The sequence below is a fragment of the Panthera leo genome, chromosome E1 (assembly GCF_018350215.1).
Source record: "Panthera leo isolate Ple1 chromosome E1, P.leo_Ple1_pat1.1, whole genome shotgun sequence".
Taxonomy (NCBI): domain Eukaryota; kingdom Metazoa; phylum Chordata; class Mammalia; order Carnivora; family Felidae; genus Panthera; species Panthera leo.
Genome location: NC_056692.1, coordinates 12,540,426 through 12,566,646, shown reverse-complemented (window position 1 = coordinate 12,566,646; position 26,221 = coordinate 12,540,426). Strand labels below are relative to the sequence as shown.

The following is a 26,221-nucleotide window of genomic DNA, read 5'->3' as shown; positions in this document are numbered from 1 at the left end:
AACTGACTGAGCCACCCAGGCACCCCCCACGGCTGCTTTTGTATGACAACAGCTGGCAGCTTCCACAGAGGCCTCACGACTGCAAAGTCTAAAATATTTACCATCAGGTCCTTTGCAGACAAAGTTTGCCTGCCCTGCCTCCCAGCAGCAAGCCAGTCCCCTAGCCACTGAAACCACAGGGGCCTGAGCCCGGACCACAGCCCTTCAAGGGCCCCCATTTAAAGGGACACACATGGGGCGCCTGGGTGGGTCAGTCGATTGGGCGTCCGACTTCGGCTCAGGTCATGATCTCGCCATTCACGAGTTTGAGCCCCGCATCGGGCTCTGTGCTGACAGCTCGGAGCCTGGAACCTGATTCGGATGCTGTGTCTCCCTCTCTCTCTGCCCCTCCCCTGCTCAATGCTCTGTCTCTCTCAAAAATCAATAAACGTTAAAAAAAATTTATAAAATGAAGGACACATGCATCTGGGTGCGAAGACTATATCTCCACGTTGTTTCACCACTAACACAAATTAAGTATCCTCTTCCTTTTATAATGGAGGCGACGGTGGGGGTCATGACCCCGCCCCTCAGTTTTGTGGGACCCCCTGGCAGCCGAGGCTGTGCTCCTCACTGGGGAGATGACAGCAGCCGAGCCACCGCCGGGGGGCGCTCGCCCATCGGTGGTTAGCGAGGAAAGAGCCGCTAGCATGCCACAAGTTAATTCGTTCCCGTTTTGATGACGGCATTCCAGTGAAATGGATCTCCTATGCAACCCTGTGTGTTTTACGTGGTACATTGCAAATTTTTATTTTATCAAATTCGACTTCACAGCACAGGAAACCGTCAAAGCCTCTGGGCAGCGGCTCCCTACGACCCGAGGCTGGAGATTTGCTCGTGCGCGGAGAATGCCAACAGGCAGCTCCGCTGACCTTTTTCTTCGGTGGCTCTTCCACAGCTTGAGAGCAGCCAGATGGAGCACCTACTCAACTGACTGAGCACCTAGCGGGTGCCGGGTCTTGCGTCTCTGGGCGCTGGGCACAGTCGTGAAGCAGGTGGAACAGGGCTTCCCCGGCCCTACAGAGGCTGACCTTCCGGGAGGTCGAGGCCGTGAGGCTGTGGCACAGGCCTGAGAGGCCGAGTGCGGGGAATGGGGGCCCTTCGCGGTCTTCCCTGCCCCTCCCCCAACGGAGTCGGTTCCTTCTGCTTCTCCTTGTGCTCTTTCCCCACTCAGGGCCTGGGAACTCCTCCTCACATACTGGGCAAAGCCTGACTCATCCCTCAGATCTCAGAGGAAGTGTCACTTCCTTGGGGGACCCACCCTGGTCCCTCTCTCACCAGGCCTCCCTTTGCTTTTCTTCCCACGGCACCTTGCGAGCGTCCCATTACCACTCAGGCATCACTCCGTATTGTTACTGCTTGGTGCGGTAGGCTCCGTCCAAGCTGGGGCGATGGGAAGAGGTGGAGATTGTAGGTTGGTGAGACCTGCAGACCCCTTTCGGGGTGGGAGGCCCAAAGGACCCGCCCCCCCTCCACTCAACCATCCATTAGGCAAACTCACACGAGGCACATACTGTGCCGTGCACCGGAGACCCGGCAGTGAATGAAAGAGAGGACAATCCCTGCCTTCGTGGAGCTCTCTGACACTGGGTCAGGGAAGGCCTAGACGGGAAGGAGGAGGCAGATCTGAGGGGGAAGTGTTCCGGACAGAGGGAATATCATGTGCAAAGGTCCTGGGGTGAAGATGAAAATATAGTGTTCTCAAAACAGTAGAAGGAGGTGGGTGCCTGGAGCAGAGGGGCACAGGGAAAGGGGGAGATGAGCTGGCTGAAGTCAGGGCAAGATGGAATGGGGCTTCAGGGGCGGAGAAGTAGTTGGAATTTTATTTTCAGTGTAGCAGGAAGCCAGGGAGGGCTGCAGGAAGTGGGGTTACAAGGCCTGATTCTGGCTTTAAGGTCACTCTGGTGCTGGATGGCTGGTGGGCCGTAGTGGGGTAGGGTATGTCCTCTGAAGCCCCCACTATCCCCGAGGGGCAAACGGACAGCAATGATGTCGACCATCCACACTGAAGGGAAACCCATTTGTGAGTCCTTCCTGAGCCAGTGGGGCCCTTCACTGCAGGAGACCGATGATTGGAAGGATAAACGGAGTCCAGGGCAGGCCCCCTGGCTGGGCTGTCATCCCTCCACTGGCCGAGAATCTAACCCCAGCACCGGCCACTGGTAGACAGAGGAAAGGTCTTGGGTGGTCCGGTGCCTGGGAGGGTAGTGGCGTCTGGGTGAAATGAAGGCCACAGGAGGGCTTGGGGACCCAAGGCCTGGATCAGATCCCAGCTCAGATAACCTCCCTTGAAAGTCCCTTAATGTCCCTGGACTGATTTCCTCTAAAGCAGGTAAACCCGGCACCTTAGAGACCTCAAACTTCAAGTTCGTGAGCGCTCATTAAACACTCATCACCCCACCCCCCACGCCGTTCTACCTTTTAAAAAGCAGATTCTGAGTTGGGCTCATCTCATCCTTGGGAGGCAGGTAAGTGCAGGGGGAGCCTGTGGTCTCAGCCACACACAGACCTGGTGTTGCTACAACCTCGAGCCTCGGGCTCCTTCCACGTGCACCGGCCCCACCTCGTGGGCTTGTATATGCAGCATGTGTGCAAGGCATCTGCTAATTAAAGGTCCTCTTTCTCCTTCTCGTTCTTTCCGACAAGTGTGAGACCTAGCAACGATTATGGACATCCCTTCTTTAGAGACCAGGAGACCGAGGCCACAGGAGAAAAGGAATTCAATATAGGTCACCAAGCAAAGGAGTGGCCTGGGGTCTGCCCGAGGGTCACAGCCAGGACAGGGGGTATCTCAAGGCTCCTGAGCTTCAGTGCTACAAAGTTTGAACAATAAATATTTATCAAGCGCTGACTGGGGCCCCATACCCGTCTGTGGGAACTAGCACTCGGGGGGCTGGGGGAGGCCATCGCTCCCTGGCCTCAACTGGCTTAGATTCAGGTACTGCGGTGCCAAGGAGGGCTCCAGGGTTAGGAGAGGATGAGCTCCAACCCCGCCCCCAGATTAAGCCGTAACCACCCTCAGCTCTCTCTGTCTCCAGGTTCAACCCCAGGGAACAATAACCTCCAAGAAGCCTTCATGACCTGCCCCCAACACCTCCCTACCTCCTGTCCTTCATCAGCGCATGTCACCACTACCCAGGCTTCCTACCTTGTGGTCTGGAATCATCATCTGAATCCTACAGAATGAAGGTCCCCTGGGGTCCTTCACTGATGCAGAGGAGTTCTCCGGCCACGGAACTAGTTTGGGCAAAGGAAAGAATTCTCTCCCTGTGGGCCCTCTGCTAGAAAGCCACTGAAATCCCAGAGACTGAGCCCTCCTACAGATAAAATTCTCCCTTCCCCAGAATGGGCCTTGCTGGCCTTCCTGCTCCCCCTTCTGGCCGCACTTGTCTCTGCCCTCTGTCCCGCATCGGCCCAGCCTCCCTAGGGGGGGACACCACTCCAGGTCCTCCCTGTCACCTCACGGCGCCAGGCTGCAGTAGGGGTTCCTCTCCCCTACGGTGGTGAGAACCGGGGCTGCTGTCCAGCTGGGGCTCCTCTGCGCCCGAGTCCCAGGAAAGAGCTACTGTTTCCCTGCAGTCGGCACACGCGTGCATGTGGACGCGCTCCTCAAATCTCTGCAGAAGGAACGCAAAGCGGGGAGGTGTGGGCCCAGGGAGGACAAAGCGGTGGCCCAAGGTCACGTGGCTGGGGAAGTGTGACAACCGGTCCGAGTGGGTGGTGTGCCCCCGGGGGTCTGTGTGGGACAGGGTGTGCGGTCACAGGAGAATGAGGGTCTATGTGCCAGTTGGAAGAGCCCGCTGGGGGCTGCGAGCAGGTTGTGTTCTGTCCTCTCTCCCAGAGGTCCTACCGTGACCCACCCACCCCCGCCCCCAAGGCCCCTGGGGAGCCCCGTCGCCCCAGGACACAGGGGGCTGAGGGAGCATCGGAATGCCAGGCAGGGATTTTCAAACACATATCTCCACACGGTGGCACTCAAAGAGATCAAAATGCATTTAATGTGGTCTAGTCTCGTGGCCTATGTCTTTAGATACTGCTATGTATTGAAAATAACATGAAAATTCTCCAGTTTCACCATTTAAAATAGATTTGACATTCTATGACCTCACGCAGGGCAGACACCCCTGTGCAGGGGCCTCCTTCCCATCAGGCCCCCGCTCCCGCCCCCCCCGGCCCCCACCGGGACCCTCAGCAGGCGGGGACGGGGCGGCACAGCACCAGCAGGGCACGGGGGGGCGGCCAGCATGTTCCTAGCAGCACGCACGAGCGTGCACAGACACACCATTTCCACTGACATCCGTGTACACACACCCCTGGGACCTGCACATGCTCACACGTGCCCATACACGCTGCCCCCAGCAGGCAGGCGCCAGCCCTGCTCACAGAGCCTGGCCCAGCTGCCACGCAAATGCTCCACACGTGCATACGTGTTCACTGGGACAAATGCACACACGCATAGGCCATCCTTGGATGCCATGTACTCACGCACACACGAAGACACTGCCTCGGAGCCTCCGGCACGCACATTCCACACATTCCCCTGCGGACACAATCAGGGCAGGGGGTCAGCAGGACTACTGCGTTCAGCTGTGTGCCCACGTCCGGAGCCGGCATCCGTCCTGAGCGGTGCGTCCCCAGCCTTCCAGCCTGGCTAACAGTTAAACCAGTGCCCACGTATGGAACGCACACCCACAACCACGCCTACGGGTAAACGCACACACGAGTCTCTGCGTGTATCTGCGTACACACGCGTACACATCCCGCATGGATACCATCAGCCCGGATTCACACACGTATGGAGATCGCCGTGCGCACACACCTGTACGACGCTCCCATGACTGGGTGAATCCGCACACCCGGGCACTCGGGCAAAGCTATGACTGCACACATCCGCTTGAACAGAGATGAGATGGGATGATCGTCCACGTCAGTTCCCCCACTCGGGGCTCACACACTCACGCTCCTGAGCACACTGCCAGCACGGCCCCTTTCCCACACAAGCGGCTCGGTGTCTCAGGCGGGAGGGCGTCAGGGGCCACATTCTGGGCCAACTGCAACCCCCACACCTCCTAGTTCAGGCTGTCAAGAAACCCCCTGGAGATCTCAGTGCCGGGGAAGGCAAGGGAGGGACTGGATTGGTACGCGCACCTGCACGGCACACAGACCACACACACGGGCACAAACGCTCCCCACTCACCTGTGCTCAGCACACACACCACGCAGGGCATGTGGCACACTCAGAGGACTGACGTGCTCGCCACACGCCACACACACGTGCACAAACATGGGTGCACACGCACACGCACACACACACACGCGGCACACACTCCCAGGGACCACGTAATCCTTGCTCTGCACACACACGGCTCCTCCCATCCACCCTCCCGTTTCAAGTGCACTAAAGAGGGAGACTATTTTGGTCTTTAGCACAAGCAATAAATAAATAAATAAATACAGGGGAGGAAAAAAAAGAGGGCAGAAGAGTTTGAAAACGCAGCATCTGCCTTTGGCAAGAGATGAAAGGCAGATCAGGGCTGCTCTCCCGCAGGGTCTGGGGCTGAACCATCCGGTGTGGGCCCGGGAGGGGGACAGGCCTGAGAGGAGGCGCACCAAGCCGAGGTGGCTAGGGCCTGGGGGCACCCAGAGTCCCTGGCCCCTGCTCCGGAGGGTGGGAGCGGAAGCCGGACACACCCGGCCCGGGAAAGATCTCCAGCTGCTGGGCACGGCAGAATGCAGGCTCCTATGCCAGCCCCAAGTGACCAGGACCACCTCGTCCCTCCCTGGCTCCCTGACAACCTGGGCGGGGGTGGGCAGGTAAGCCCTCCCACATCAACTCCACCCTCGCACCCCAGGGCTCAAATGGAGAAAGCCAGCTCTGGAAGCCAGGGCCTGGGCTGAGAAGGAGCTGAGGGCCCTCCAGCAGATCCTGAGAGGAAAGAGCTGCCTCCGCGGCCTGAATCATCCCAGCCAGAAATGAGGGTGGGGCCTGAGGCTAGGGCAGGACGCTGGGAGTCAGGCACACCCGAGGGCACGGGCCCAGGGTGTCTGTGGGTGGGAACTGACAGCTCGTGCACAGACCCTCCAGGGCCTCTGACTGCAGGCCAGGTCTCCGGCTTCCCTGGGGGCTGGAGAAGGAGAGAAAAGGCAAGGGCCCCCAGCCCAGGCCCCCGGCCTCTCCCTGCCTCCCAGGACCCACCCACTCACTGGGTGACCTTGCACCCTACCTGTTTCCCCACTTGGGCCAGAATCCTTGGTGCCTGGCTGTCTTGGGGGATGTGGATTGGAGTGGCCTAGACAGGCAGGCTGGGGAGACACACATGGGCTTTCTAATTAAGGACTTCCTTCCAGGCCTGGTTATTTGGGAGGACAACATTCTCAGCTGTCCTGGAAAGGGCCCCAGCTCCATCTTGTGCCATCTGTGTCCTCCACCAAGAGCAAGCCCACACTGGGCAGCTCCTGGTCCAGGGCCCTGCTCTGGGCCAACAGAGCCCAGCGCCCCAAACCCCTTCCTGACGAGGGTGCCTGGTTGCATGTGCCACCCCCAGTCATCTCTGCTGACGATGCCACACCTTTTCTAAGATGATTCCTCTGCTGTTCAGCAGCAGAGTACAGCCCGTGCTGCCCCAGGTGTGCAGAGAGCACCAGGACGGCCCAGCCTCTGCAGACAGGCTGGTGGGGACTTCACGGTGGAGTCAGGGGCGGCTGGGAGGAGGGGCGAGTCCGATAAGAACAGAAACAACCGGAGCTGGCCCACCCGGGTCTCTAAGGCACGACTCACTGGGGTCCCGTGGGAACGGGGCTGATCTGCTTCCTTGTAGTCTGGGAACCCGGCCTCCCTTCCCACGGGGCCATCTCCTCCAACGTTTTCCGAGTATCCCTCACTGTGGAAGGGGTGGGGGCTACTGGGCAGAAAAGGAGAGAAAAGTAAAACAGGAAAATCTGGCGGGTGGGGGGAGAGCGGACCCTCCACGGCAGGCAGATCCCATATCCAGCCCTGAGACGCACCTCTAAGGTACAAAAGTCAAACTCAAAAAGCTCAAACTGGTTTTTTCCCAGCCCCTACCCCCACCTCTACCGGAAAGCTTTTATTACGATCATTCACATGGTCTTGGTTTCCTATCGCAAACGTCACCCAATGCGCCCGTGAGCATGAAGAACCACGGGTGAGCACCGCGCGCGCCCTTGCGGATGCGCCGCCCGGCACACGCCCGCCTTCGCAGAGGAGAGGCCTGTTCGGCCTCAGGGAACCTCGTGGAGCCTCCATCTGACTGCTTCCATCTCAGCAGATAGTGGGATTCTAACTGTCCTTTCTTATAACCCCCACAAAGTAAATTGTTTTCAATCACGTGTTGTTATTTTTTTTTTTTTTTTTTTTTTTGTAAACAGTCTTACTCAAGCTAAGGTTGAGAAAGCCAAAACTGGTGTTTCTCCCCAAGTTAAAAACCAGCGAGGCGCACTGCAGCCTGCCAGCCTTCGCCCACAGAGGCTGGGTGGCTGTGGAGCCGTTTCCAGGCAGGCTGCAGTTCTAGCCTCAGGCAGAAGCCCCCGGCTCCTGGCCTGGACCCCGAGAGGCCACCTCCCTGTCCCTGAACCTGCTCTGGCCCCTGAGGCCAGGGGCAGCCCACTGGCCGCCCACTCTCCCGCCAACCTTGCCAGGCCACTGTGAAGAAACATAAAACATCTAAAACGCTACTGAGTCTGCAACCGGGGCACCTGGCCCGTTCTGCTCAAACCCGGGGCCCTTGCGGGACGCCGGGCCTCTCCCTGGCGGGGCGGATGCTGCACGTTGGCCGATGGCGGCTCAGATCTCTGACTCCCGTCTGTAGGGCCGCTGCTCGAGGCCGCCGCCACCGGCCTGGGGTCTATCAAAGTCATGCCGGGCCTGGGGGCTGCGGCCATCCTGGTCTCCGTCTGCCTCGTCCTCCTCATCACGGCTCAGAAAGGCCAGCTCGTTCTCATAACAGAAGGAGTTGGCACTGGGAAGCAGGAATTTGTTCTCCACCAGGTCCTTGGCGCTGCAGCGGGGTGTGGAGGGCACCTCGTAGGTCTTGTGGAAGTGGGAGTAGTCGATCTTGTACTGGTTCTTCTCCTCAAAGAGGACAGGCTCAAAGCGGTGGCCCCACAGGATCTCGTTGGCCAGGTAGGAGCTGCGGGCCTGCGTGGTCATGGCCGTGGCCTCCACCATGCCCTCCAGGATGACCACGATCTCGAAGTCATCTGTCTCCAGGTCCTGCCGGCTGATGCCAAACAGCGGGCTGGCCTCGTCGATCTCATGCAGGATGGTGATGGGTGACACGAGGAAGATGCGGTCGAGGCCCTTGTCAAAGCCGACATCGATGTCGATCTGGTCCAGCGGGATGTACTCGCCCTCCTCGGTGACCCTCGGCTTGATGAGCTGGGCCCGCACGTGGGCCTCCACGATGTGGCTCTTACGCAGGTTGCCCACGCGCCACATGAGGCAGAGCTTGCCGTCGCGCAGGGCCACCACGGCGTTGTGACTGAACAGCAGCGTCTGTGCCCGCTTCTTGGGCCGAGCCATCTTGGCCATGATGGCGCCGATCATGAAGGAGTCGATGATGCAGCCCACGATGGACTGCGCCACCACCATGAAGACGGCCACGGGGCACTCCTCCGTCACACAGCGCAGCCCGTAGCCGATGGTGGTCTGCGTCTCGATGGAGAAGAGGAAGGCCGCCATGAAGCCGTGGACCTGCATCACGCAGGGCGTGCGGCCGCGGCCCTCCGCCGGCTCCAGGTCGCCGTGGGCCACGGCGATGACCCAGAAGATGACACCGAACAGCAGCCAGGAGGCGAGGAAGGCCAGCGAGAAGATGAGCAGCATGTAGCGCCAGCGGATGTCCACGCACGTGGTGAACATGTCGGCCAGGTAGCGCTGCGACTTCTCATCCATGTTGGCGAACTCAATGTTGCACTGGCCGTTCTTCTTGACGAAGCGGTTTCGGCACCTGCGCCGCGTGTGCACCTTGCCGTTGCCGAAGCCGTTGGCGCCCGACATGGTGACCAGGTGCAGCCCGTCCTCCTCTGACGACACGATACTGTAGGGGTTGGCCCTGCCGGCCGAGGTCATCCCGGGGGTGGGGGGGCCCTGGCTCGCCCCCAGGCCGGCTCCGGGTGGGGCGTCTCCTGTAATGGAGAAGACGGCATGGCTGGCGGAGCAGGCCACTCCGGCCCGAGCTTCCGCCCCCACCCAGCCCTCGGACGTGGCGGGCGGACACTTTCGCCCTAACTCACCCATCACCGGACTCTCCATTTCCCCTCCTAAGCCGGCTCCTTATCCTCCCTCTCGGCTTGGGAAAGTGACACTCCGTCCTCCCAGCAGCTCCGGTCAAAAACCTTGCATTCATCCTCAACTCGTCTTGGTCCCACCCCAAAGGCTCTGACTTCAAAATCTATTTGGGATCCTGCCTCTTCTCCCGCCTCCGTGGCCCGAGTCCCCATCATCACCCACCCGGACCAGTACGGCGGCCACCTCGCCAACCCCGATGCTCCTGCCCCGACCCCAGTCCAGAGGCAGCCGCGGCGGGGGCGCCTGTCCGTCCTCCGCTCAAAGCCAGAGTCCCTGCCGGCACTTGCAAGGCCTGCGTGAGCGGAGCCCGGGACCCCTCGGAACCCACCTCCCGCCTCCGCCTCGCTCACTCGGCTACAGCCCACCGCCTCCACGCTGTTCCTCAAGCCCGTCCTGGACGTTCCTCCCAGACACCCTCCTGACACCTCACCTCCTTCGGTCCTTGGCTTCAATGCCACAGGAGCATCTCCAGAGGTCTTCCTGCACCCTCGGGAGACCGCACCACCTCACCCAGGTCCTCACTGTAACCCCAAAGCACCGACCGGTGACCTGATAATGGTGGTAATGACAGCAATGACACGCACGGGGTTGGCTCGGCTGCCGTTCCCACTACGAGATCCCCGGCCACCGGAACACGGGGGGTGTGCTGTTTCGTTCGCCGCTGTCTCATGCCCAGGGTCTGGGACACAGCCTGGCCCCGAGGACACCCTCCTGATGCTCACGGGCTCTGCCCCAGGGCACCCACTCCCAACACCCCTTCTCCACGCCCTCTGAGTCCCCAGCGGTAGCTAGGAGGGGGTCCACGAGTTCAGTGCCCAGGGAGGTCCCTGACTGACCCCGGCCCGGGGGCCTTCCCTATCCCTGCCTTTCTCAGCTCCAAATGACAGCACACAGGGAGCGCTCAGAAGCATCACTGTCCTGGGCCCACGCAGGGGAGCACGTGGTTGACTTGCCACAGACACGCACACATACACTCACGCACACCAACAAGTCTCAGGGCGTGCCCCGCTGCACAGCACCCGTGGCCGGACAAACACTGCTCTCATGGCCGGTAGCACGCATTCAGCCCCCGGACACACAGGCTGGCGGCCGCCCCTCCCCCAGTGCCCCGTTGGCTCCGGGCTGGCCTGTTGGTGCCAGGCTGAGGCATCTGCGGGCCGGAGGCCACGGTGCCGCCCGGCCCTGCGGGCACTGAGGCCATCTGGCCATTAGCATCGGGGCTGCAAGTGCTCAGGCCCCCAGCCTGGCTCAGCGGGGCTGGGCTGGAAGGAGGGGGAGAACCCTGGCCGGCCGGCCTGGCTGAGGCACTGAGGAGTCAGGTGTATTCCTCCCCACTCACCCCTGATCCCCTCCCCTGGTCACGCTAGAAGGTCAGTGCTAGACAAGGCTGGGAGCCCTCGAATGCCCAGAAGACAATGAGGCCCCAGATAAGAAGGCCCCCATGGTAGCCGGGCCAGAAGCAGAGAGGCAGGTGGCTGGGCACCCACCAGAGACCGGGAAACAGGAAGTGACACAGCCAGGGGGAGGCGACACTGGCATTCAGCCCGGGTCTGTGTGACCAGGGGCAGCCAGAGCCTCCGGGGGAGCGTGACATCTGACCTCTGCTTCAAACCCCTGGGAGACAGGTGCGGGAGAAGCTCACATGACCACCCAGGCGGCAAACCCGTCCCAGGGTGTGTCTCAGCTGCCAGGTGCTTCTGGATCCCCGGGGCTGTGGCACATGTGTGACACTCTCGTTTCTCATTGCCTCAAACTGCAGAGAAAGCAGGCCAGACTCATCAGCATTTGCTGGTCTTAGGTCGTCCTCTCAGAAACCCAAGAAGGTGGCTATACTAGCATTACTTCTCCTCTGACTGGAGATTCAGAGAGGTGAAGCGACTTCTCCACAGCCACACAGCCACAAGGCAGGAGAGGTGAAATTCAAACCACTCTGTCTAATGCAAGGTCTCATGCCATGGGGGACTCTAGGCTCCACGGGGGCCTCTTCTCGCACTTCCCTCCTCCCCCCCACAGCTACTCCAGCTGACCACCTCACCATGGGTCTGAGGAGCTGAGGCCTGAGGCTGTAATGGTGGATGCTGCTTCCGCCCAGCCCGGGAGGCAGGGAGCCGGCGATTGTGGGGACCCCGGAGACTGCGCCGAGAAGATGGCTCAGCCCCGGGTCCCTGGACCCTCCAGGCGGAGGTGGCCAGGCTCGGGGTACTTAGATGCCGGCGGGAGGCCACCGGATCGCAGGGGGCAGGTTTATGTGGCCTGGAGGCCTGGAGGGATGTCCAGTGGGTCATGGCTGCTCCAACTGGGGCTCTGAGCGGCTCGAGGCCTGCAAGGGACAGAATCGGAAGAATCAAGGCCGGAGAGCCCAGCCTGGCGCGCTGCTCCCACCAGCCAGGCAGCCTCGCACCTGGCCAGCAGCGCCCAGACAGGGAAGGCTGCTGCAGTGACTCCTGGTGTCTGTGCCCGGGCTGGGCACTTGGGACCCACCCAGTGTGTCACACAGGCTGGGGAACCCCTCTTCTGTCGGCTTTCCTCCTAAAACCACACAGAGAAAATCAACAAGGTCACGTTCACACCCTGCTCCCCTGTTTCTCAGGTAGAAACTGAGACTATGAGCAAAGTCACCCAGAAAGTAAGGATCAGAGAGAGAGCTGCAGGCATCAGTCCGGTCCTCAGCTTCCCATGGCCCCCCTCTGCTGGGTGTATATGCCTGCCGGTACCTGCACGTGTGTGTGTGTGTGTGTGTGTGTGTGTGTGTGTGTGATTCTAGGGGCGTGGGGAGCCCCTCCCAGGCTCATGGTGAATATAGCACCACAAAGAAAGACCCAGAAGAGGACCCATGAGTAGAAAACCCAGCACCACAAACTTGCCAAACATCCCAAGGACACTCCATGCAGACAAACACAGGTGTGGCAAGAAGGTTACGCAGCTCTATGGTCTTTAAAGACTTGATTTAAGAAATGTGGGACAATATCCTCAACCAAGGATACGCAGGCCTGTTTGGCTCTTGCTCAATGGATGCATGTGGCTAGATCAGATCAGAAATGGAATTAGATTTGTTTTGCTGGAAGAGGCCTTAGCAAGTAAAGAGGCCGGCTCCCCATTTCCCAGATTCAAGAGCTAAGGCTGAGACTCGTCCCGGGTCACAAAGCCACTCGTGGGTTTGGAGGAGACAGTAAAGACAACAGTTGGGACCGCTGTGGGCAGATGCCCAGGTTGGCCAGTGGGGATCCCAGGCATTGCCCGGAGGGGAGCAGGAGAGAGGCAAGGGCTGTGCTACCTGAGCGAGCCAAGGTGACTTCAACACCGCAGGCAGGGAGCGAGGCAAGTCCAGCAGGCAGAGAAGGAGCAGTGGGCAGCACAGACCCAGACACCTCTGAGAGACGGGGAAGCTGTCCCAGCCCCGTTGTCTCTTGAGCCCACTTCCTCGCCGGGCACAGCGTCTGCAGACTCAAGACTCCTGGCCCCCAGTGTGTTCAGAAGGCGACAGGGCCCGGCCTGGGAGCTTTTAGAGAGGCAGCTGCCACATGACCCAAAGGTGGGGCCCAAAAGTCACCGGGAGGTGCCTCCGGATGCAGCAGGACACCCCATGCCCAGTCCCCTGAGGCTCTGGGCACCTCAGGTTTCGGTGACATCCGGGAGGGGAAGAGGACGAGGCCTGGGCCCACATTCTCAGATATTGAGAAAGCGTTAACTAACTACAACAGCCAGTGGAGGGAGCCCAGAGTGGGAGGGGCTCAAGGTTCTGCCTCTCGGGCTTTCAGCTGGCCAGAGCACCTTCCGAGGTGGGAGCACACTGATCAATGCATCCTGAGTACTCACTACAAGCCAGGGCGGGTTCTAAGAGCTCAAATTATCTCGCTTAATCCCTCTACAACGTTGCAACTATTATCCCCATTTTCCAGATGAAGAAACGGAAGCTCAGAAAGACTAAATCACTCGCCCAGGGTCACACCGCCTTTAAGCAGCAAGTTCCCAGTCTACAGGGTTAGGAGAGAAGCCAACACCCCATCCTACCAGGCCCTGAGGCCAGACTCCAGGCATGACACTGAATTCCTGTCTCAGTTCTCAAGGCCTTTGTCACGCCGTGTGCTGAGAAGACATACAAATCCCAAATCTCGGCACCAAAAGCAGAGGTAAGCCCCACACCAGCACCCCTGACCCATGGCCACTCAGCCTTTGCTTGGACCATCCAGGGATGGGGCACTCATTACCTCGTGACCAAAGCCTACAATTAAGAAATCCTTGGAGATCACTTGGTTCAGGGAAAGCCAGTGTGTGGCCTACACGCAGCTGGCACCCCCTCCTCTACCCCATACCCATGGCAGACATCACTAATCCATCAGAGAACTATTTCTCACGTGTCCTGGCACAGCCCCAGAATCTTTCTCAATCTAGTAACTATCCATCAGGCTTAGAAAGAGGGTTTGAATGGGGTGCCTGGGTGGCTCAGTCGGTTGAGCGTCCGACTTTGGCTCAGGTCATGATCTCATGGTTCGTGAGTTCGAGCCCCGTGTCAGGCTCTGTGCTGACGGCTTGGAGCCTGGACCCTGCTTCGGATTCTGTGTCACCCTCTCTCTCTGCCCCTCCTCCACCCACGCTCTCTATCAAAAGATGAATAAATGTTAAAAAAAAATAAAGAGGGTTTGAAGAATCCAATCTCTCATTTGTAGGCTCCAAGAGGGGCTCCCCTGCTCAGTCACACAGGAAGTGAGAGGCAGGCCGGGCCTGGAGGGTGCACCCCAGCCAGGCAGAGCACCTCAGCAGCGAAACGCACCCAGGGCTGGGAGTGCACGGGCAGGGGGCGGGGCACTGCTGGCAGGGGGTCGAGGTGGAACCGTGGAGCAAGAGGGAGAACACGCTGGCACACTCAGGGGCCAGGGAGGAGGCCGAGGTCACCTTGGAGGGGGCCAAGAGTTTGCATGGAGGGGAGATGGAGGGTTGGGGGCACCATTTCCATTCTCACAACGGGGAAGAAGAAGACAGTGTCCTTTGACCTTTCCAGGCCAAACTCCCTTCCCCTCCGCCAAAGCACAGACAGCCGTTGCCCCCACTGCACACCATGGCCCGCAAACATTCAGGGTCAACACAGTGCAGGTGTTCTGTGGCAAGCCCATGCCAGGCCCAAGGAGAGAAACAGTGATGACACCCCAGTATGATGCTGGAGATGACTGGTGCCCCGTCCATCCCCCGGGCCTCACCACTGCAGGGCCCACCTGCTCGATTTCCAACCGCTAATGCTAGTCTTTTTGCCCGAGAGCTCTCTCTGACCACAGGCACGCGCTCTGCTCACGCAACGGGCAGGCTAGGGAGCTAATGCCCCCAGGGCAGCCTTCCTTGAGGGGCAGCTCCCTGCCCCTGACAAGCCTCCTCTGGTGCCAGCTCTCTGCTGCCTCCCCAGACCCGAGCCTCCCCTCCTGGATGCTCCACAGGACCATGTGGTCAACTATGGCTCCCCCTCTTCTCCCAAACCTCCTCCCTCCTCCTGTGCCCTTCCCCCCTCCTCCCCCTCCTCCTTGCTTTTCTCGCAAGCATCCTCCTTGATGGAGGATGATGGAGAAAATCCATCTTGATCTTGATCATCTCTTGATGATGGAGAAAATCCATCATCCTCCCCTCCCCCACATCCACTCCTGCCCCTCCTCCTGTCCCTCCTCCCCCTCCTCTTCATCCTCCTCATCCTCTTCCTCTTTACTTCCTTCTCCCTCCTTCCCTCCCCCTCCTCCTGACCCTCCCCCTCTCCCCCTTCCTCCTTACCTCCTCCTCACCATCCCCCTCCTCCTGTCCCTCCTCATAGGGTCATTTGGTAACCTGACCACTTCCCCAATTGCCTGGCCTCCTCTCTCTCCTTCAGCCCCTATATCCACTGCCTCACCAGGTCCTGTGTAGTTTTCCCTCCTGAATTCTCAAAGTTGTCCACCATTTCCTCACCCACATCTTCCTTCCGGTCCAGGCCACTCCTGTTTGGACACACCAACAAGCATCTAATGGCTTGTTCTGTGGCAACCTTCCCCCCCATGTGGTCGGACCCCCAGATCACAGCTAAAGTGAATGTTTAAAATCCTCCCATCTGTCAGGGATCAGCTAAAGGCCCTCACTTCCAGGGAGCACTTTTGGATTCTCTGGCCCCGGGCTTCTCCTCTTGTGGCCAGAAGCTACCTTCTTCGTTGTGTGAGTTGCCCTTCCCCAGGCCCCATCTCTGACCAACCTCAGAGGTCCGGAGAGGATGGTGCAGGCCTGGCACAGAGGGGACACCCAGGAAACGCCCACTGACCAAACAAAAGGATGAGGGGATAGGCAGCAGGTAGCAGACGGATAAGGAACTGGATGGATCAATTAATGAGGTGACAGATACATGCACAGGTGGGTAGTCGAGCACAAGCATCAATAAATGGGACGGATGGACGGATGGACAGACGGACGGATGGATGGGTGGTAACCAGAAAGATGGATGGGTTAGGTGGATAGGAAATGATTCAGTGGGTTGGGTGGATGGATTAGTGGGTCGATGAAGAGACGGATGGATGGATGATGGATGGATGGATGGATAGATTTGTGGGCAGGCAGATAAACAGACAGATGAATGACTAGATGGATGAATGGGTGGATGGAAAAACAGATGGGATTCTGGGTGCATGGATGAATGGCTGGGATGGTGGGTGAATGATTGGGAAATGGGTGAATATATGGATGGAAAGATGGCTGGATGGGCTGGGTAGGTGAGTGGATAGGTAGATGGAAAGAAAGCAAATGGGTGGAAGGATGTGTGGAGCTGGTGGATGGATAATGGGTTAATGAGAGGTCAAACAAGTGGTTGGATAGGGGAGTAAACAGATAAGCAGACAGACGAGTATTTGGTTGAGTGGATGACTAGATGGATAGATGCACACTGCTGACCTTAATCTTACCTCTTGAATCCTATCTTCTAAGTAACGGTGCTGAGGGGGCAAGTGGCTGTCTTCAAGTCTGTGTTAGCAGCAGTTGCCATTTCCCAGGCACCAGCTGGAGAGGAATCAGTTGCTAGAAGACCCTAAAGTTAATAGGACAAAGCCAAGTTACTGTCGGTGGTTCTGCTCTCCTCACAAGTGCTCAAAAATCTGAAATTTCTACATGAACCCACATTTCTGCTGCTTCTCTTGGGGCCCCACAAGAGGTGGAAGAGGCCTCCAGCCCACACCTCTGTTACCTCACACCTTCGCAGAATGCGAGTCTATCTATAAAACCTTTCGGAACCAAATAAGGGCAGAACAAAATGGGTCCCCAGAGAAAATAACAACTGATAATTATAGAGGGCCTACCACATGCCAGACACTGTGGTAGGTGTTTTATAGAGATCAGCTCATGTAATCCTCACAACTACCCCACAAGGTTGAAACCATTGCTGTTCTCATTCCAGAGATGTAGCTAATGTGGTAATTTTCCTAAGTTCACAGAGGAACTCAGATCCCTAACCTATGCTCCTAGCCACCACCTACAGAGCCTTCCCAGTGCCAACCACAGGATTCAAGTGTAGGTGGGTAGAAGGACGGATGGAGGGATGGATGGATGGATGGATGATGAATAAATGGATGAATTATGGATATGTAGCTGGGTGTGTGAGTGGATGGATGGATAGACGGATGGATTATGGATGGGTAGATGGGTATGTGAATGGATGGATGGATGGATGGATGGATGGATAGCTGGATGAATGGATAGTTGGATGGATGGATAGCTGTATGTATGTATGTATGGATGGATGGATGGATAGATGGATGGATTATGGATGGGTAGATGGGTATGTGAATGGATGGATGGATGGATGGATAGCTGGATGAATGGATAGTTGGATGGATGGATAGCTGTATGTATGTATGTATGTATGGATGGATGGATGGATAAATGGATGGATTATGGATGGGTAGATGGATATGTGGATGAATGGATGGATGGATGGATGGTGGATGAATGGGTGGTGGATTATGGGTGAGTGAGTGGGTGTATGGATGGGTGAGTAGGTAGATTATGAAGGGGTGGATGGGTGTATGGGTGGATTATGGATGGATGGATAATTAGATGAATGGCTAGTTAGATGGAGGGATAGTTGGATTGATGGATGAATGGGTGGGTGGGTGGGTGATGGATAGATGGATGAATGGGTGGGTGGGTGGGTGATGGATAGATGGATGAATGGGTGGGTGGGTCGGTGATGGATAGATGGATGAATGGGTGGGGAGATGAGCAGGTGAATGAATGCCTGGATGGATGAAGTGGTTGGGTGAGTGGGACAGATGAACAGACAGATGAGTGGATGGGTGGATAAATGGCTACATGGATGGGTACACATCAGTAACTTGTCAGAGACTTGTATTAGGCATACACATATCCTACGTGGTCCCAGCATTCCATAAGCCTCAATTTTCTCACTGTCAAAGGAGACCCCTGCTTTTCTTTCCGGCACGCCGTGTGGATCGGGGGAGAGTGTGGCGGGAAGGGGCTCTGTGAATTTCCAGAGGCAAACTGACTTGAGAGGCCCTTCTCACCTTTCCCCACCTCCCAGCCACTGAGCCCGTGGAGCCCCACCCTTTCGCGGCTGAGGCTGGCTGCAATCCACTGTCACACTGGCTTTTCTGGCTGGGATTAAGGGAACTGTGGGTGAGTCACCCCCACATCATAAGCCTCCTGGGGCAGGTGACAGCAGTGGGTTTAGAGGCTCACAGGCCTGGGTTCAAGTCGCAGCTCTGCCCATCACAAGCTGTGTGACCTTGGGTGACTCACTTCCCCCTTCTGGGCCTCTGCTCACTCCATAAGGGAATGTCTTGCTCGTCCCTCTTCACCTTCCAGGCTTTCACCTCAAGATTTCCAGTCCTCAGCACCCTGCTTTCTTGTCCCTCATCATTCCCTGAGCAGCTGCCATGGGTCTGCAGGGTGCCTCCCTTAGCCCTTACACTCTCAAAACTGATGGGGAAATTGAGGCTCAGGGAGAGTCCATCACAGGCCGTATCACACAGCTGGGAGACTCCATGGCAAGGACTTGTGTCCAAGTCCCTGATCTTATGTCCTTCCCCTTGAATGGGCCTACACTTTGTCTGGCCCTGAGTGCTCAGCTCTTGGCTTCAGTTATTCCAAGCTTCACAGCCCCACCTTGAGGGAGAGATAGTTCTCCCAGCTGGACAGACTGGGAAATTGGGGCTGGGAGAGGCTAAGTCACTTGCTCCGGGGTCACCTGGAGCTGGAACTCTGAAAGAGGAGGTGTCACAGGGCAATGGGAGCCAAAGAAGTTTAGGGAGAAGGGTGTGAGACAGCCTGCCGCTCCCCGTTTCCTGTTGGTCACTTGGCCTGCCCCAGGCTCTCTCAACCTTGTTCCTGGTGCCCTAGTTCCTGGAAGGGGCTTTCTTCAGACCCACAAAGCCAGACACATTTTTTCTCACAAATGGGCAAAATTAGCTCCATTCTAAGGGTAACTGAGGCTCAGAGCAGAGAAGTGACTCGCCCAAGGTCAGAAAGCCACTGAATGAGAGGCGGCTTGGAGACAAGAACCCAGGTCTCTGGACACCCTGTCCAGTGGTCCCCCTGCCACCCTGTGGTGGCCACAGCAGCCCATGATGTGAACTCAAAACTTCTGAAGTCCTCCAAATGCTTCTGCTGGTCACGGTCACAGTCCTAGACGGGACAGGTTGGGTGGGGGGGCATGGCTTGCACATAACCCTAGAGTGGCCCGAGCCCACACAGGCCAGACCAGCCCTCAGTCTCCCAGCAAGTGAAGGCAGCGCCTGGATGGACACTGAGGCTTCCCTACTCCTCCCCGTCAGTGCCAGCCTGTCAGCCAACACTGGGCTGACATCGCCAGGGACGTGGGGCAAGGCACTTCCCCTTCCTGAGGCCCAGCTTCCTCCTCCACAAAATGGGCTGATGACGCCTGCCCAGCGGATGTGCCTTGCAATTCAGTGTGGTGAGGGAGGTATGCTCTGGGCACAGGGCCTGGGACAGCAGGGCTCTGGGAGGAGGCAGCTGTCACCAACGTGCACAACAGTCCTCCCGGGCGGGGTGCGGCCGAGGGGCCGGTGATCCCCGATTCCCTAATTCAAGCCTGGCTGACCCCAGCTCATGAAGGGCCCTTTCTGGGCCTCAGCCTCCTCATTTGCAAAACAGATAGACCCCGCCTATCTCAGGAGACTGTCGAGGGAGTAAACTGAGGCCCTGTCCCGGTGCAGACCCACGACAAGTGCCGAGGTCCTCCCGTGTTCTCCGAGAGCGGGTTTCCGGCTCTGACCGGCACCGGCAGCTGACAGCAGAAGTGGGGACTCCCCACAGGACTGAAAGGTGGCATATGTATCCCTGGCCCTCCCACACAGCCCCGCGTGATCCTCTCCGAGTGCATCCCAACAGGCAACAAAGCAGGACAGCCATGACCTGGCACAGACAGAATCCTGGCTGCCTCCTTCCCCTGTGCCTGGACGGTGCTGGCTGGCACGCAACCCTCAGGCCCCTCGTGTTCCACAGCCCGTGACAGGGGCTGGACACATCGATCCCAGGGACAGGCTGCGCCAAGTGGCCAGGAGAAGCGGACATCTGCCTTCTGAGCCCCAAGGTGAAGCCAGGGCAGGAGGTTCTGGCCCCCAGGATGGACGGCGGGTCATGCCAGACACTGGGGAATGTTTCTGAGGGTATTTTTATCTTGAGAACATCCTTCTACGGGGGGGCGGGGCCAGGAGGGAGACAGGGTGTCCTTGGCCCCAGGCCCCTGGGAGCAGCAGAGGACAGAGGCCCCTGGGAACCCTCCACTCGAGTGGCCATTACAGACACTGTGCCGTCCCCAAGCTTCACTGAGTCCCAGGAGCAGATGACACCTAGAGGGTCTTGGGGGTTTCACGGGCTTGCTGCTCCACTCCGATTCACTGTGCGACCTGGGGCAGGTCTCTGTCCCTCTCTGGGGCTCCCTCTTGCAGTCAACCTTTCCTGAGGGCCTGCTCCTGCCGGGCTCAGCTGGGCACCAGTGACTTGGATGGACCAGCAAATAAATGCCTGTCTGCATGGGGCACCCTGCCAAGCAAGGGAGATAGTGAGTTTACCAGCAATCACAACAAGGCTGGATCAGAGCCACGGTCAGAGCCCTCGGAGCCCAGGGGAGATGTCTAACCCGGTCAGGGTGCAGGGGGACTTCCTGGAGGGAGCAGCAGGAGGAAGCCCAGCCCAAGACTGACCGCAGTGCAGTGAGGGGCGCTGACAGCCTCACGAATCAGGGTGCCCACCTGGCTCTGCTCCTCACACACCGAGCCTTGGGCAAGGCTCTCCCCACCTCGGAGCCTCCCTGTTCCTATCCCAGGGGCTGGCCTTTCCAAGCCCAACATTCCAGGATCCTAAGGGATCTGGGGCCGAGGAGGGTGTAGAGCGACAGGCGGGGACATACTTTATCACTCTAATAACAGAGAAGTGTCTGCATGCACAGGTGCTGGGGCCAAGGCATTACATTAACAGATGGAGAAACCAAGAACCTGAGAGGCGCCAGATAACATATTAAGGAGCTTGGACTCGATCCTAAGGGCTATGAGATGTCAGAAGGAAATCTGAAAGTATGAGCTCTGGGGCAATATGACCTGGGTTCAAGTCCCATCTCTGTCCCTTCCTCTGTGTCCTTAGGCAAGTCATATCATCTCTCTGAGCCCATCTTCTCATCTGTAAAATGGGATTAATAATGCTATCTATCTCGTGGGGTTTCAGCAAGTTAATACATGGAGGTTGCCTAGCTGGAAATTTCCTGGTCCCCCACCCGTTCCCATCATCATATATCTGAGGCCCTGATTCACTCTAGAAGGGGGGCATAGGCCCCTGGAGGGTCTGGACTGGACCTGACTCCAAGTAGGAAGGAATGAACAGATGGGAAGAGTGGGAAGGAACTCCAGCAAGAGGAATACAGTGAGCAAAGGCACCATGGCCTCTATATTTCTTACAGCTGTAATGCTTCAAGCTTCAACTTAATTGGAGTCTCAGACATTTCCTAAGCATGCAGCATGTGCACAGGAGAGCAAAGACCTGAAATAAAGTTACAAGAAACAACCTGGGACAAGGAAGACCATGAAAGAAAAGATAGGAAAATTTACCAACATAAAAATATTTATGATGTTGTTGATCACAATCCATCATAAGCAAAAAAGGTAAATGAAAATGTTATAGAAAGGACTGGAGTGCTTAAATATATAAAGAGTTCTTATGAATCAACAACAGAAAAAGACAGAGTAGAAATGAACCCAGTGCTAGAGCTGGGCTCCCCACTGAGTATCATGTGATCCCCAGCAAGTGATGACTCAGGAATGTCCACACCTCAGAGCCCAGCATGAGATGGCCCCTGACAGTGGAATGCCTTGCTCTGCCTTCCAGAACTCAATGCATTCTTCAGGCTCAAAGGATGCCTCCTCCAAAAAGCCTTCCAAGATTTCCCTGGGTCCCCTGTTACTCCTTGCTGAGTCCCCACAACATGTCGCGGGCCCCTTGAACTGAGTGCCTGGCTTCAGCTGAGTGCCTGGCATTGCATCAGAGAATGTTCCAGGTGGAATAGCACGAGCATTTTTGACAGAGGAATAAATAAGCCAGAGAAAGGATCATGGCCATGTCCAAGGTTACCAGACTGTGAGCTGAGTCTATCACCTAGGTATCCTGCCTCTGGTCCCTCTGTGCTCCAGCCACCTCCTCCCTAGTGAGTCCTCCAGACCTGCCTTGCCCCCATCGGGGAAAAGGCCCCCTCTTGGAAGCTGCATTTCTTCATATCAGGCTGGGCCCAATGTGGGGCCTGTCTGGGACAAGGCAGGGCAGGATCGGGGCCTGAACCCCTGGCCTCAGTCCCCCAATGACCCCGATGCTCTGCAGGGGGAAACACAGGGATGGTTGTTTTCTTAGCTTCCCTTTTTTTTGTCCTCATTTGGCAAATTTGTTTTTATTTGGAGAACAGAAAATGCACTGGGAGAGCCTGCCAGACCTCTCTGAGGGGCCCTGGGTTCCTTCTGGCACGGACAGGAGGCTGAGCTCTAAGATCAGGAGTCCATGAAAATAGAGGGGGCTTTCTAGAAGGCTCATCACTCCACCCCAGGACTCCTCTTTACAGTTCAGGTCTGGGGGCACCGCCAAGGGCTTGGGCCTTCACTTCCTCGCCAGAATCACACTTAATACTCACTAACTCACTCAACAGGTATCTACTGAGACTACAACGTACAGATACAGTGCTTGGGGCCAACATTCAAGTGGAGCAAGACGGACAATGAACATGTTAGAGGGGAAAAAAAAAAAAGAAGCAATTCCAGAGGCGACGTGGGCACTGTTCCAGAGGTCTTTCAGAAAACTGTGATATTTGACTTGAGACCTACGGGAGAAAATGTGGGCACAGTGTTCCTGGAAGTAGGAACAGCAAGAACGAAGACCCTGAGGCCAGAAGGTTGCTCCATGTGTTTAAGGAACTGGAGGGAGGGCAGCAGGGCTGGAGCTGCGTACGCCAGGAAGAGGAGGGGAGGTGAGAGGGGACAGAAACAGCTCAGAGATAGGACTTGGCTGGGGACACACCGCCAGCTGGGTAGATGGGAGCACCTGAGCTGCTTCTTGCTCATCTGCCAGTGGCAGTAATAACCCAGGTCCCAAAAATGGTGCTCCGAGGAAACGCTTCCCACCGCCTTGCCTTGCCACATGCCAGACCCTCTGCCCAAGGCCCTTTCTTCCTTTTTCTCCCTCAAACTCTTATGCATCCTTCCAAGCCCCTACCGCTTGTGCTTCACTCTTTGACCAGACCATGCTGGGTGGCACTTACCTATCCCTCCAAGTTTTCCCTACCAGGCCAGGGGCCCCCTAAGGCCAGGGCCTGGGTCTGACTGCCCTGAGCACGGTCCAGGTTCTAGAAGAGGCTAAGGAGGGCAATGGAGACTAAGCCTCAGAAGGCCCCTCATGATTCTGCCACTGTGACCCAGGAGTACCCTCGAGGCATGCACTGCAAAGCAGCGGGCATGGCTGCCGTCCATCCCAAGACCACTTCAGTCTCAACTTGCCATGGGACCTTGCTCTCTCTGGGCCTCAGTTACCCCATCTGTCAAATGAGAAGCTCTTCTGGGTTTGTTCATGTTGCCTCAGGGAGAAGTCTGTGGCCCGGGGAAGGGGAGTCTCCCACCTCCTTCCCCTATTAACGGCTCACAGAAGAGCAGCCCTGCAGGGTGCAGGGGCAAGGCTGTCATCGTCAGAGTCCCCTCTGAGCTCTGGGCAAGCCCACGGAGCAGGAAATGTCAGCTTTCTGCTAGGTCAGCAGGGAGGGGTCCAGGCCGAGCCTCAGGGTGTTGGAGGGTCCTCCCCCCCCAATAAGACCCTGCTGGGAAACATCCCAGTGCCTGCCTACCCAGAACAGCCATGTAGGTGGCACTGAGGGTGCAGCTAAACTTTTCTCCCTGCCATGGCCTGTGTTGGTCCCCAAACCCTCACGAGGGCTGCTCAAGGACACCAAAGCAAGGGAGCCTGAGTGAGGGGAGAGGGGTGCAGGGAGGTCCGGAGGACCACGTGGGGCAGAGGCAGGGCTGTGTGGTCCCTGCCACTCAGTAGCATGTTCCAGGGGGTCCTACCCTGGGGGCCCAAAATGGAATCCAGGGCTCTCTGAACTTGATGGGAAAAACACCCGAACTTCCCCTTTTCTCTCTGTAAAATGTACCATCCCCTCTGTGACAAATGGAGGCAGCAGAGCCCAGCAGCCTGGCGCTCAGTACGGCTGGTCCCGGGGCCTGTTCTAGGTGCTGCCAGCAAAGGCATTCTGAAGCAACAGCGTGCTAATTACCGTATCACACATTCTAAAATAACATTTTGATAAACAGTTCACGTTTCTGGTTTCCTCTGTGGTCCTATGTGGGTTCTCTCACACGTTCAAGAACATTATCCTGAGCAAGTGCACATCAAAGGCATTCACAGCCAGGCAGGTCGGGACTGGGGCATCATCGTGAAATGGTGGAGTCACCTGGGCCGTCTCGTTCATTCATTCATTCATTCATTCACGCGTTCACTCATCCATCCATCATCCATCCGTCCATCTGTCCATCCCACAAGCATGTCTTCATCGAGCACCAACTCCATCTCTGGAATTGGTGTAGTGGGAACAGGGTGAAAAGCCCGTGCCCCTTGGTGTTTCTAACAGGTAGGGGAAGAGACAGACACTTCAGAAGGAAGTGAATGAATGGAGAAGACTCACACTGCACCGGAGGCTGTACGACCACGGGGGGAGGTGCGGTCCGGCTGCCTGGGGGGAAGCCAGGGCTTGCAAGAGGACACAGGGCTCAAGCAGGGAGGGCAAACGCGCAGGCCAAAGGCAAGAAGGAGTTGCTATCTGAAGGAAGAGAGTTGGCAAGAGGGAGGCGGGCAAGATGAGGTCCGAGCGGGCATGGGCGGGGCCTCGGCCTGTGACCCACCTATGATGCCCCCTGGCCTGGTCCCAAAGTCACTCAGGAGTCCTGGGGCCCAGGCCAGGAACATGAGCCTGAGGAATTCTCTGGAACACAGGGATGAGTATTGACAGCACTGTCTTCCAGGCATTGCTTCGTCTAGTCCTGGGTGAGGGAGAGGATCTTCTTGGCCCAATGTCACAATGAGCTGAAGCTCAGGGTGGGAAGGGACCCACAGCCAGAGGGCAGTGATCCTGTGACCTCACAGCTGTCTCACCCCGACTCCCCCCACCGCACACGCTTCTCCAACCCCAGCAAACCGGAACCGCGCACCAACCGTGCACCAGGCACACCCAACACCGTGACATATGCTGCTTCAGTTCACAGCATCGTTCCTCTTGATAAAGGCCAGAGACGGGCTCAGAGAGGGTGAGCACCTTGCCCAGAGCCACACAGCTGGTCCACAGCAGAGGGGATGGGAATCCAAGACTTCCAGGGCCATGGGAAGAGAGACCGTGGACATGACTATGCCAGCCTGGCCCTAATGTCTCCAGGAGAACCCAGTCTCTCCAGATGTCTCAGGACCACGTCCTGCAGTGAGCCTCCCTGTGCGCGGCTGCCTGCCTCTTCCTGAAAGCTAACTGATGCTGGGGCAGGACAGCGCGGGGGGGGGGGGGGGGGGGGGGATGGGCGGGGGCGGGGGCACCGCTGACAGCCCAGGGCTGGCGGGGCAAGGGCCTGGGGGTGTGACCAGCAGGTCTCTGCCCCAAGAGCAGGTGGGGCAGCCACTGAGAACCCCAGGAAAAGCTTTCTCATGCCTGAAGCTTTCATTTACCACCTCTTCTATATTCCTCTGAACAACCCTACGAGACGCTGCCTGATGTCCTCCCCCAAGAGGAAGAAACAGGCTCAGAGAGGGAATCGAGCACCTCAAAGCTACAAGCCAGTCAGCGCCCGGAGGGCCGTCTCCTCCTCAGGCGAGGCCTGGAGGCCTGGAGGCCTGGAGAGTTCGTGTGTGTTAGTGGCTGGGGTGAATGGCCAGAGCTCAGAGGACGAATGAGGCTGCTTCCTGACCCCATTCTCACACCAGCATCTGCCGGCAGGAGAAAGATGTTAGGGGCCCGGGGATTCTTCCCACACTTGGTCCCAGCCCTTGCCTGCTCCAGCTTGCCCTGCCTCCGCCTTTAAGACACAATTACAGGATTAACCCTTGCCTCAATTTCCACATCGGTTACGCGGGCCAATTATGTTGCCTGCCTGGTACTGCTGTTTAGGGAATTAGTGGAGTTAGTTTATGCAAAGTGCCCAGATCAGGGGCCAGCACACAATAGGTGCTCATGTGTGGGCACATCCTTGCATGGACCTACAGCCTGAGGTATGGGTGCATGTTTTTCTAGGAGTGTCAGGGAAGTGTAGACACCTGGCCCCACTTTGCATTTCCCCAGGAAAGACCTGAGTGAAGGATGCGGGAGCAGGAAGTTTATTTGGGAGGTGATCCTGGGAGTGG

At 57.5% G+C, this 26,221-nt stretch overlaps 1 protein-coding gene across 10 annotated transcripts in view; it reads right to left on the bottom strand.

The window, feature by feature from the left end:
- Positions 1 to 7,418: 7,418 nt before the first annotated feature.
- The window catches only part of KCNJ12 (potassium inwardly rectifying channel subfamily J member 12), a 41,347-nt gene continuing 22,544 nt past the window's right edge, over positions 7,419 to 26,221 (bottom strand). The window contains exons 2-4 of one of the 10 annotated variants that reach the window (XM_042915123.1): positions 16,249 to 16,370; positions 11,382 to 11,666; positions 7,419 to 9,183 (exon numbers count right to left, since the gene is read on the bottom strand). In XM_042915123.1, the coding sequence (XP_042771057.1) occupies positions 7,841 to 9,183; positions 11,382 to 11,631 (1,593 nt within the window). In that variant the 5' untranslated portion in view covers positions 11,632 to 11,666; positions 16,249 to 16,370 and the 3' untranslated portion in view covers positions 7,419 to 7,840. Of the gene's footprint in view, positions 13,790 to 16,248; positions 16,371 to 26,221 lie in introns of those variants that run through there. The other 9 variants (XM_042915122.1, XM_042915120.1, XM_042915121.1 and 6 more) reach the window with 9 other exon arrangements.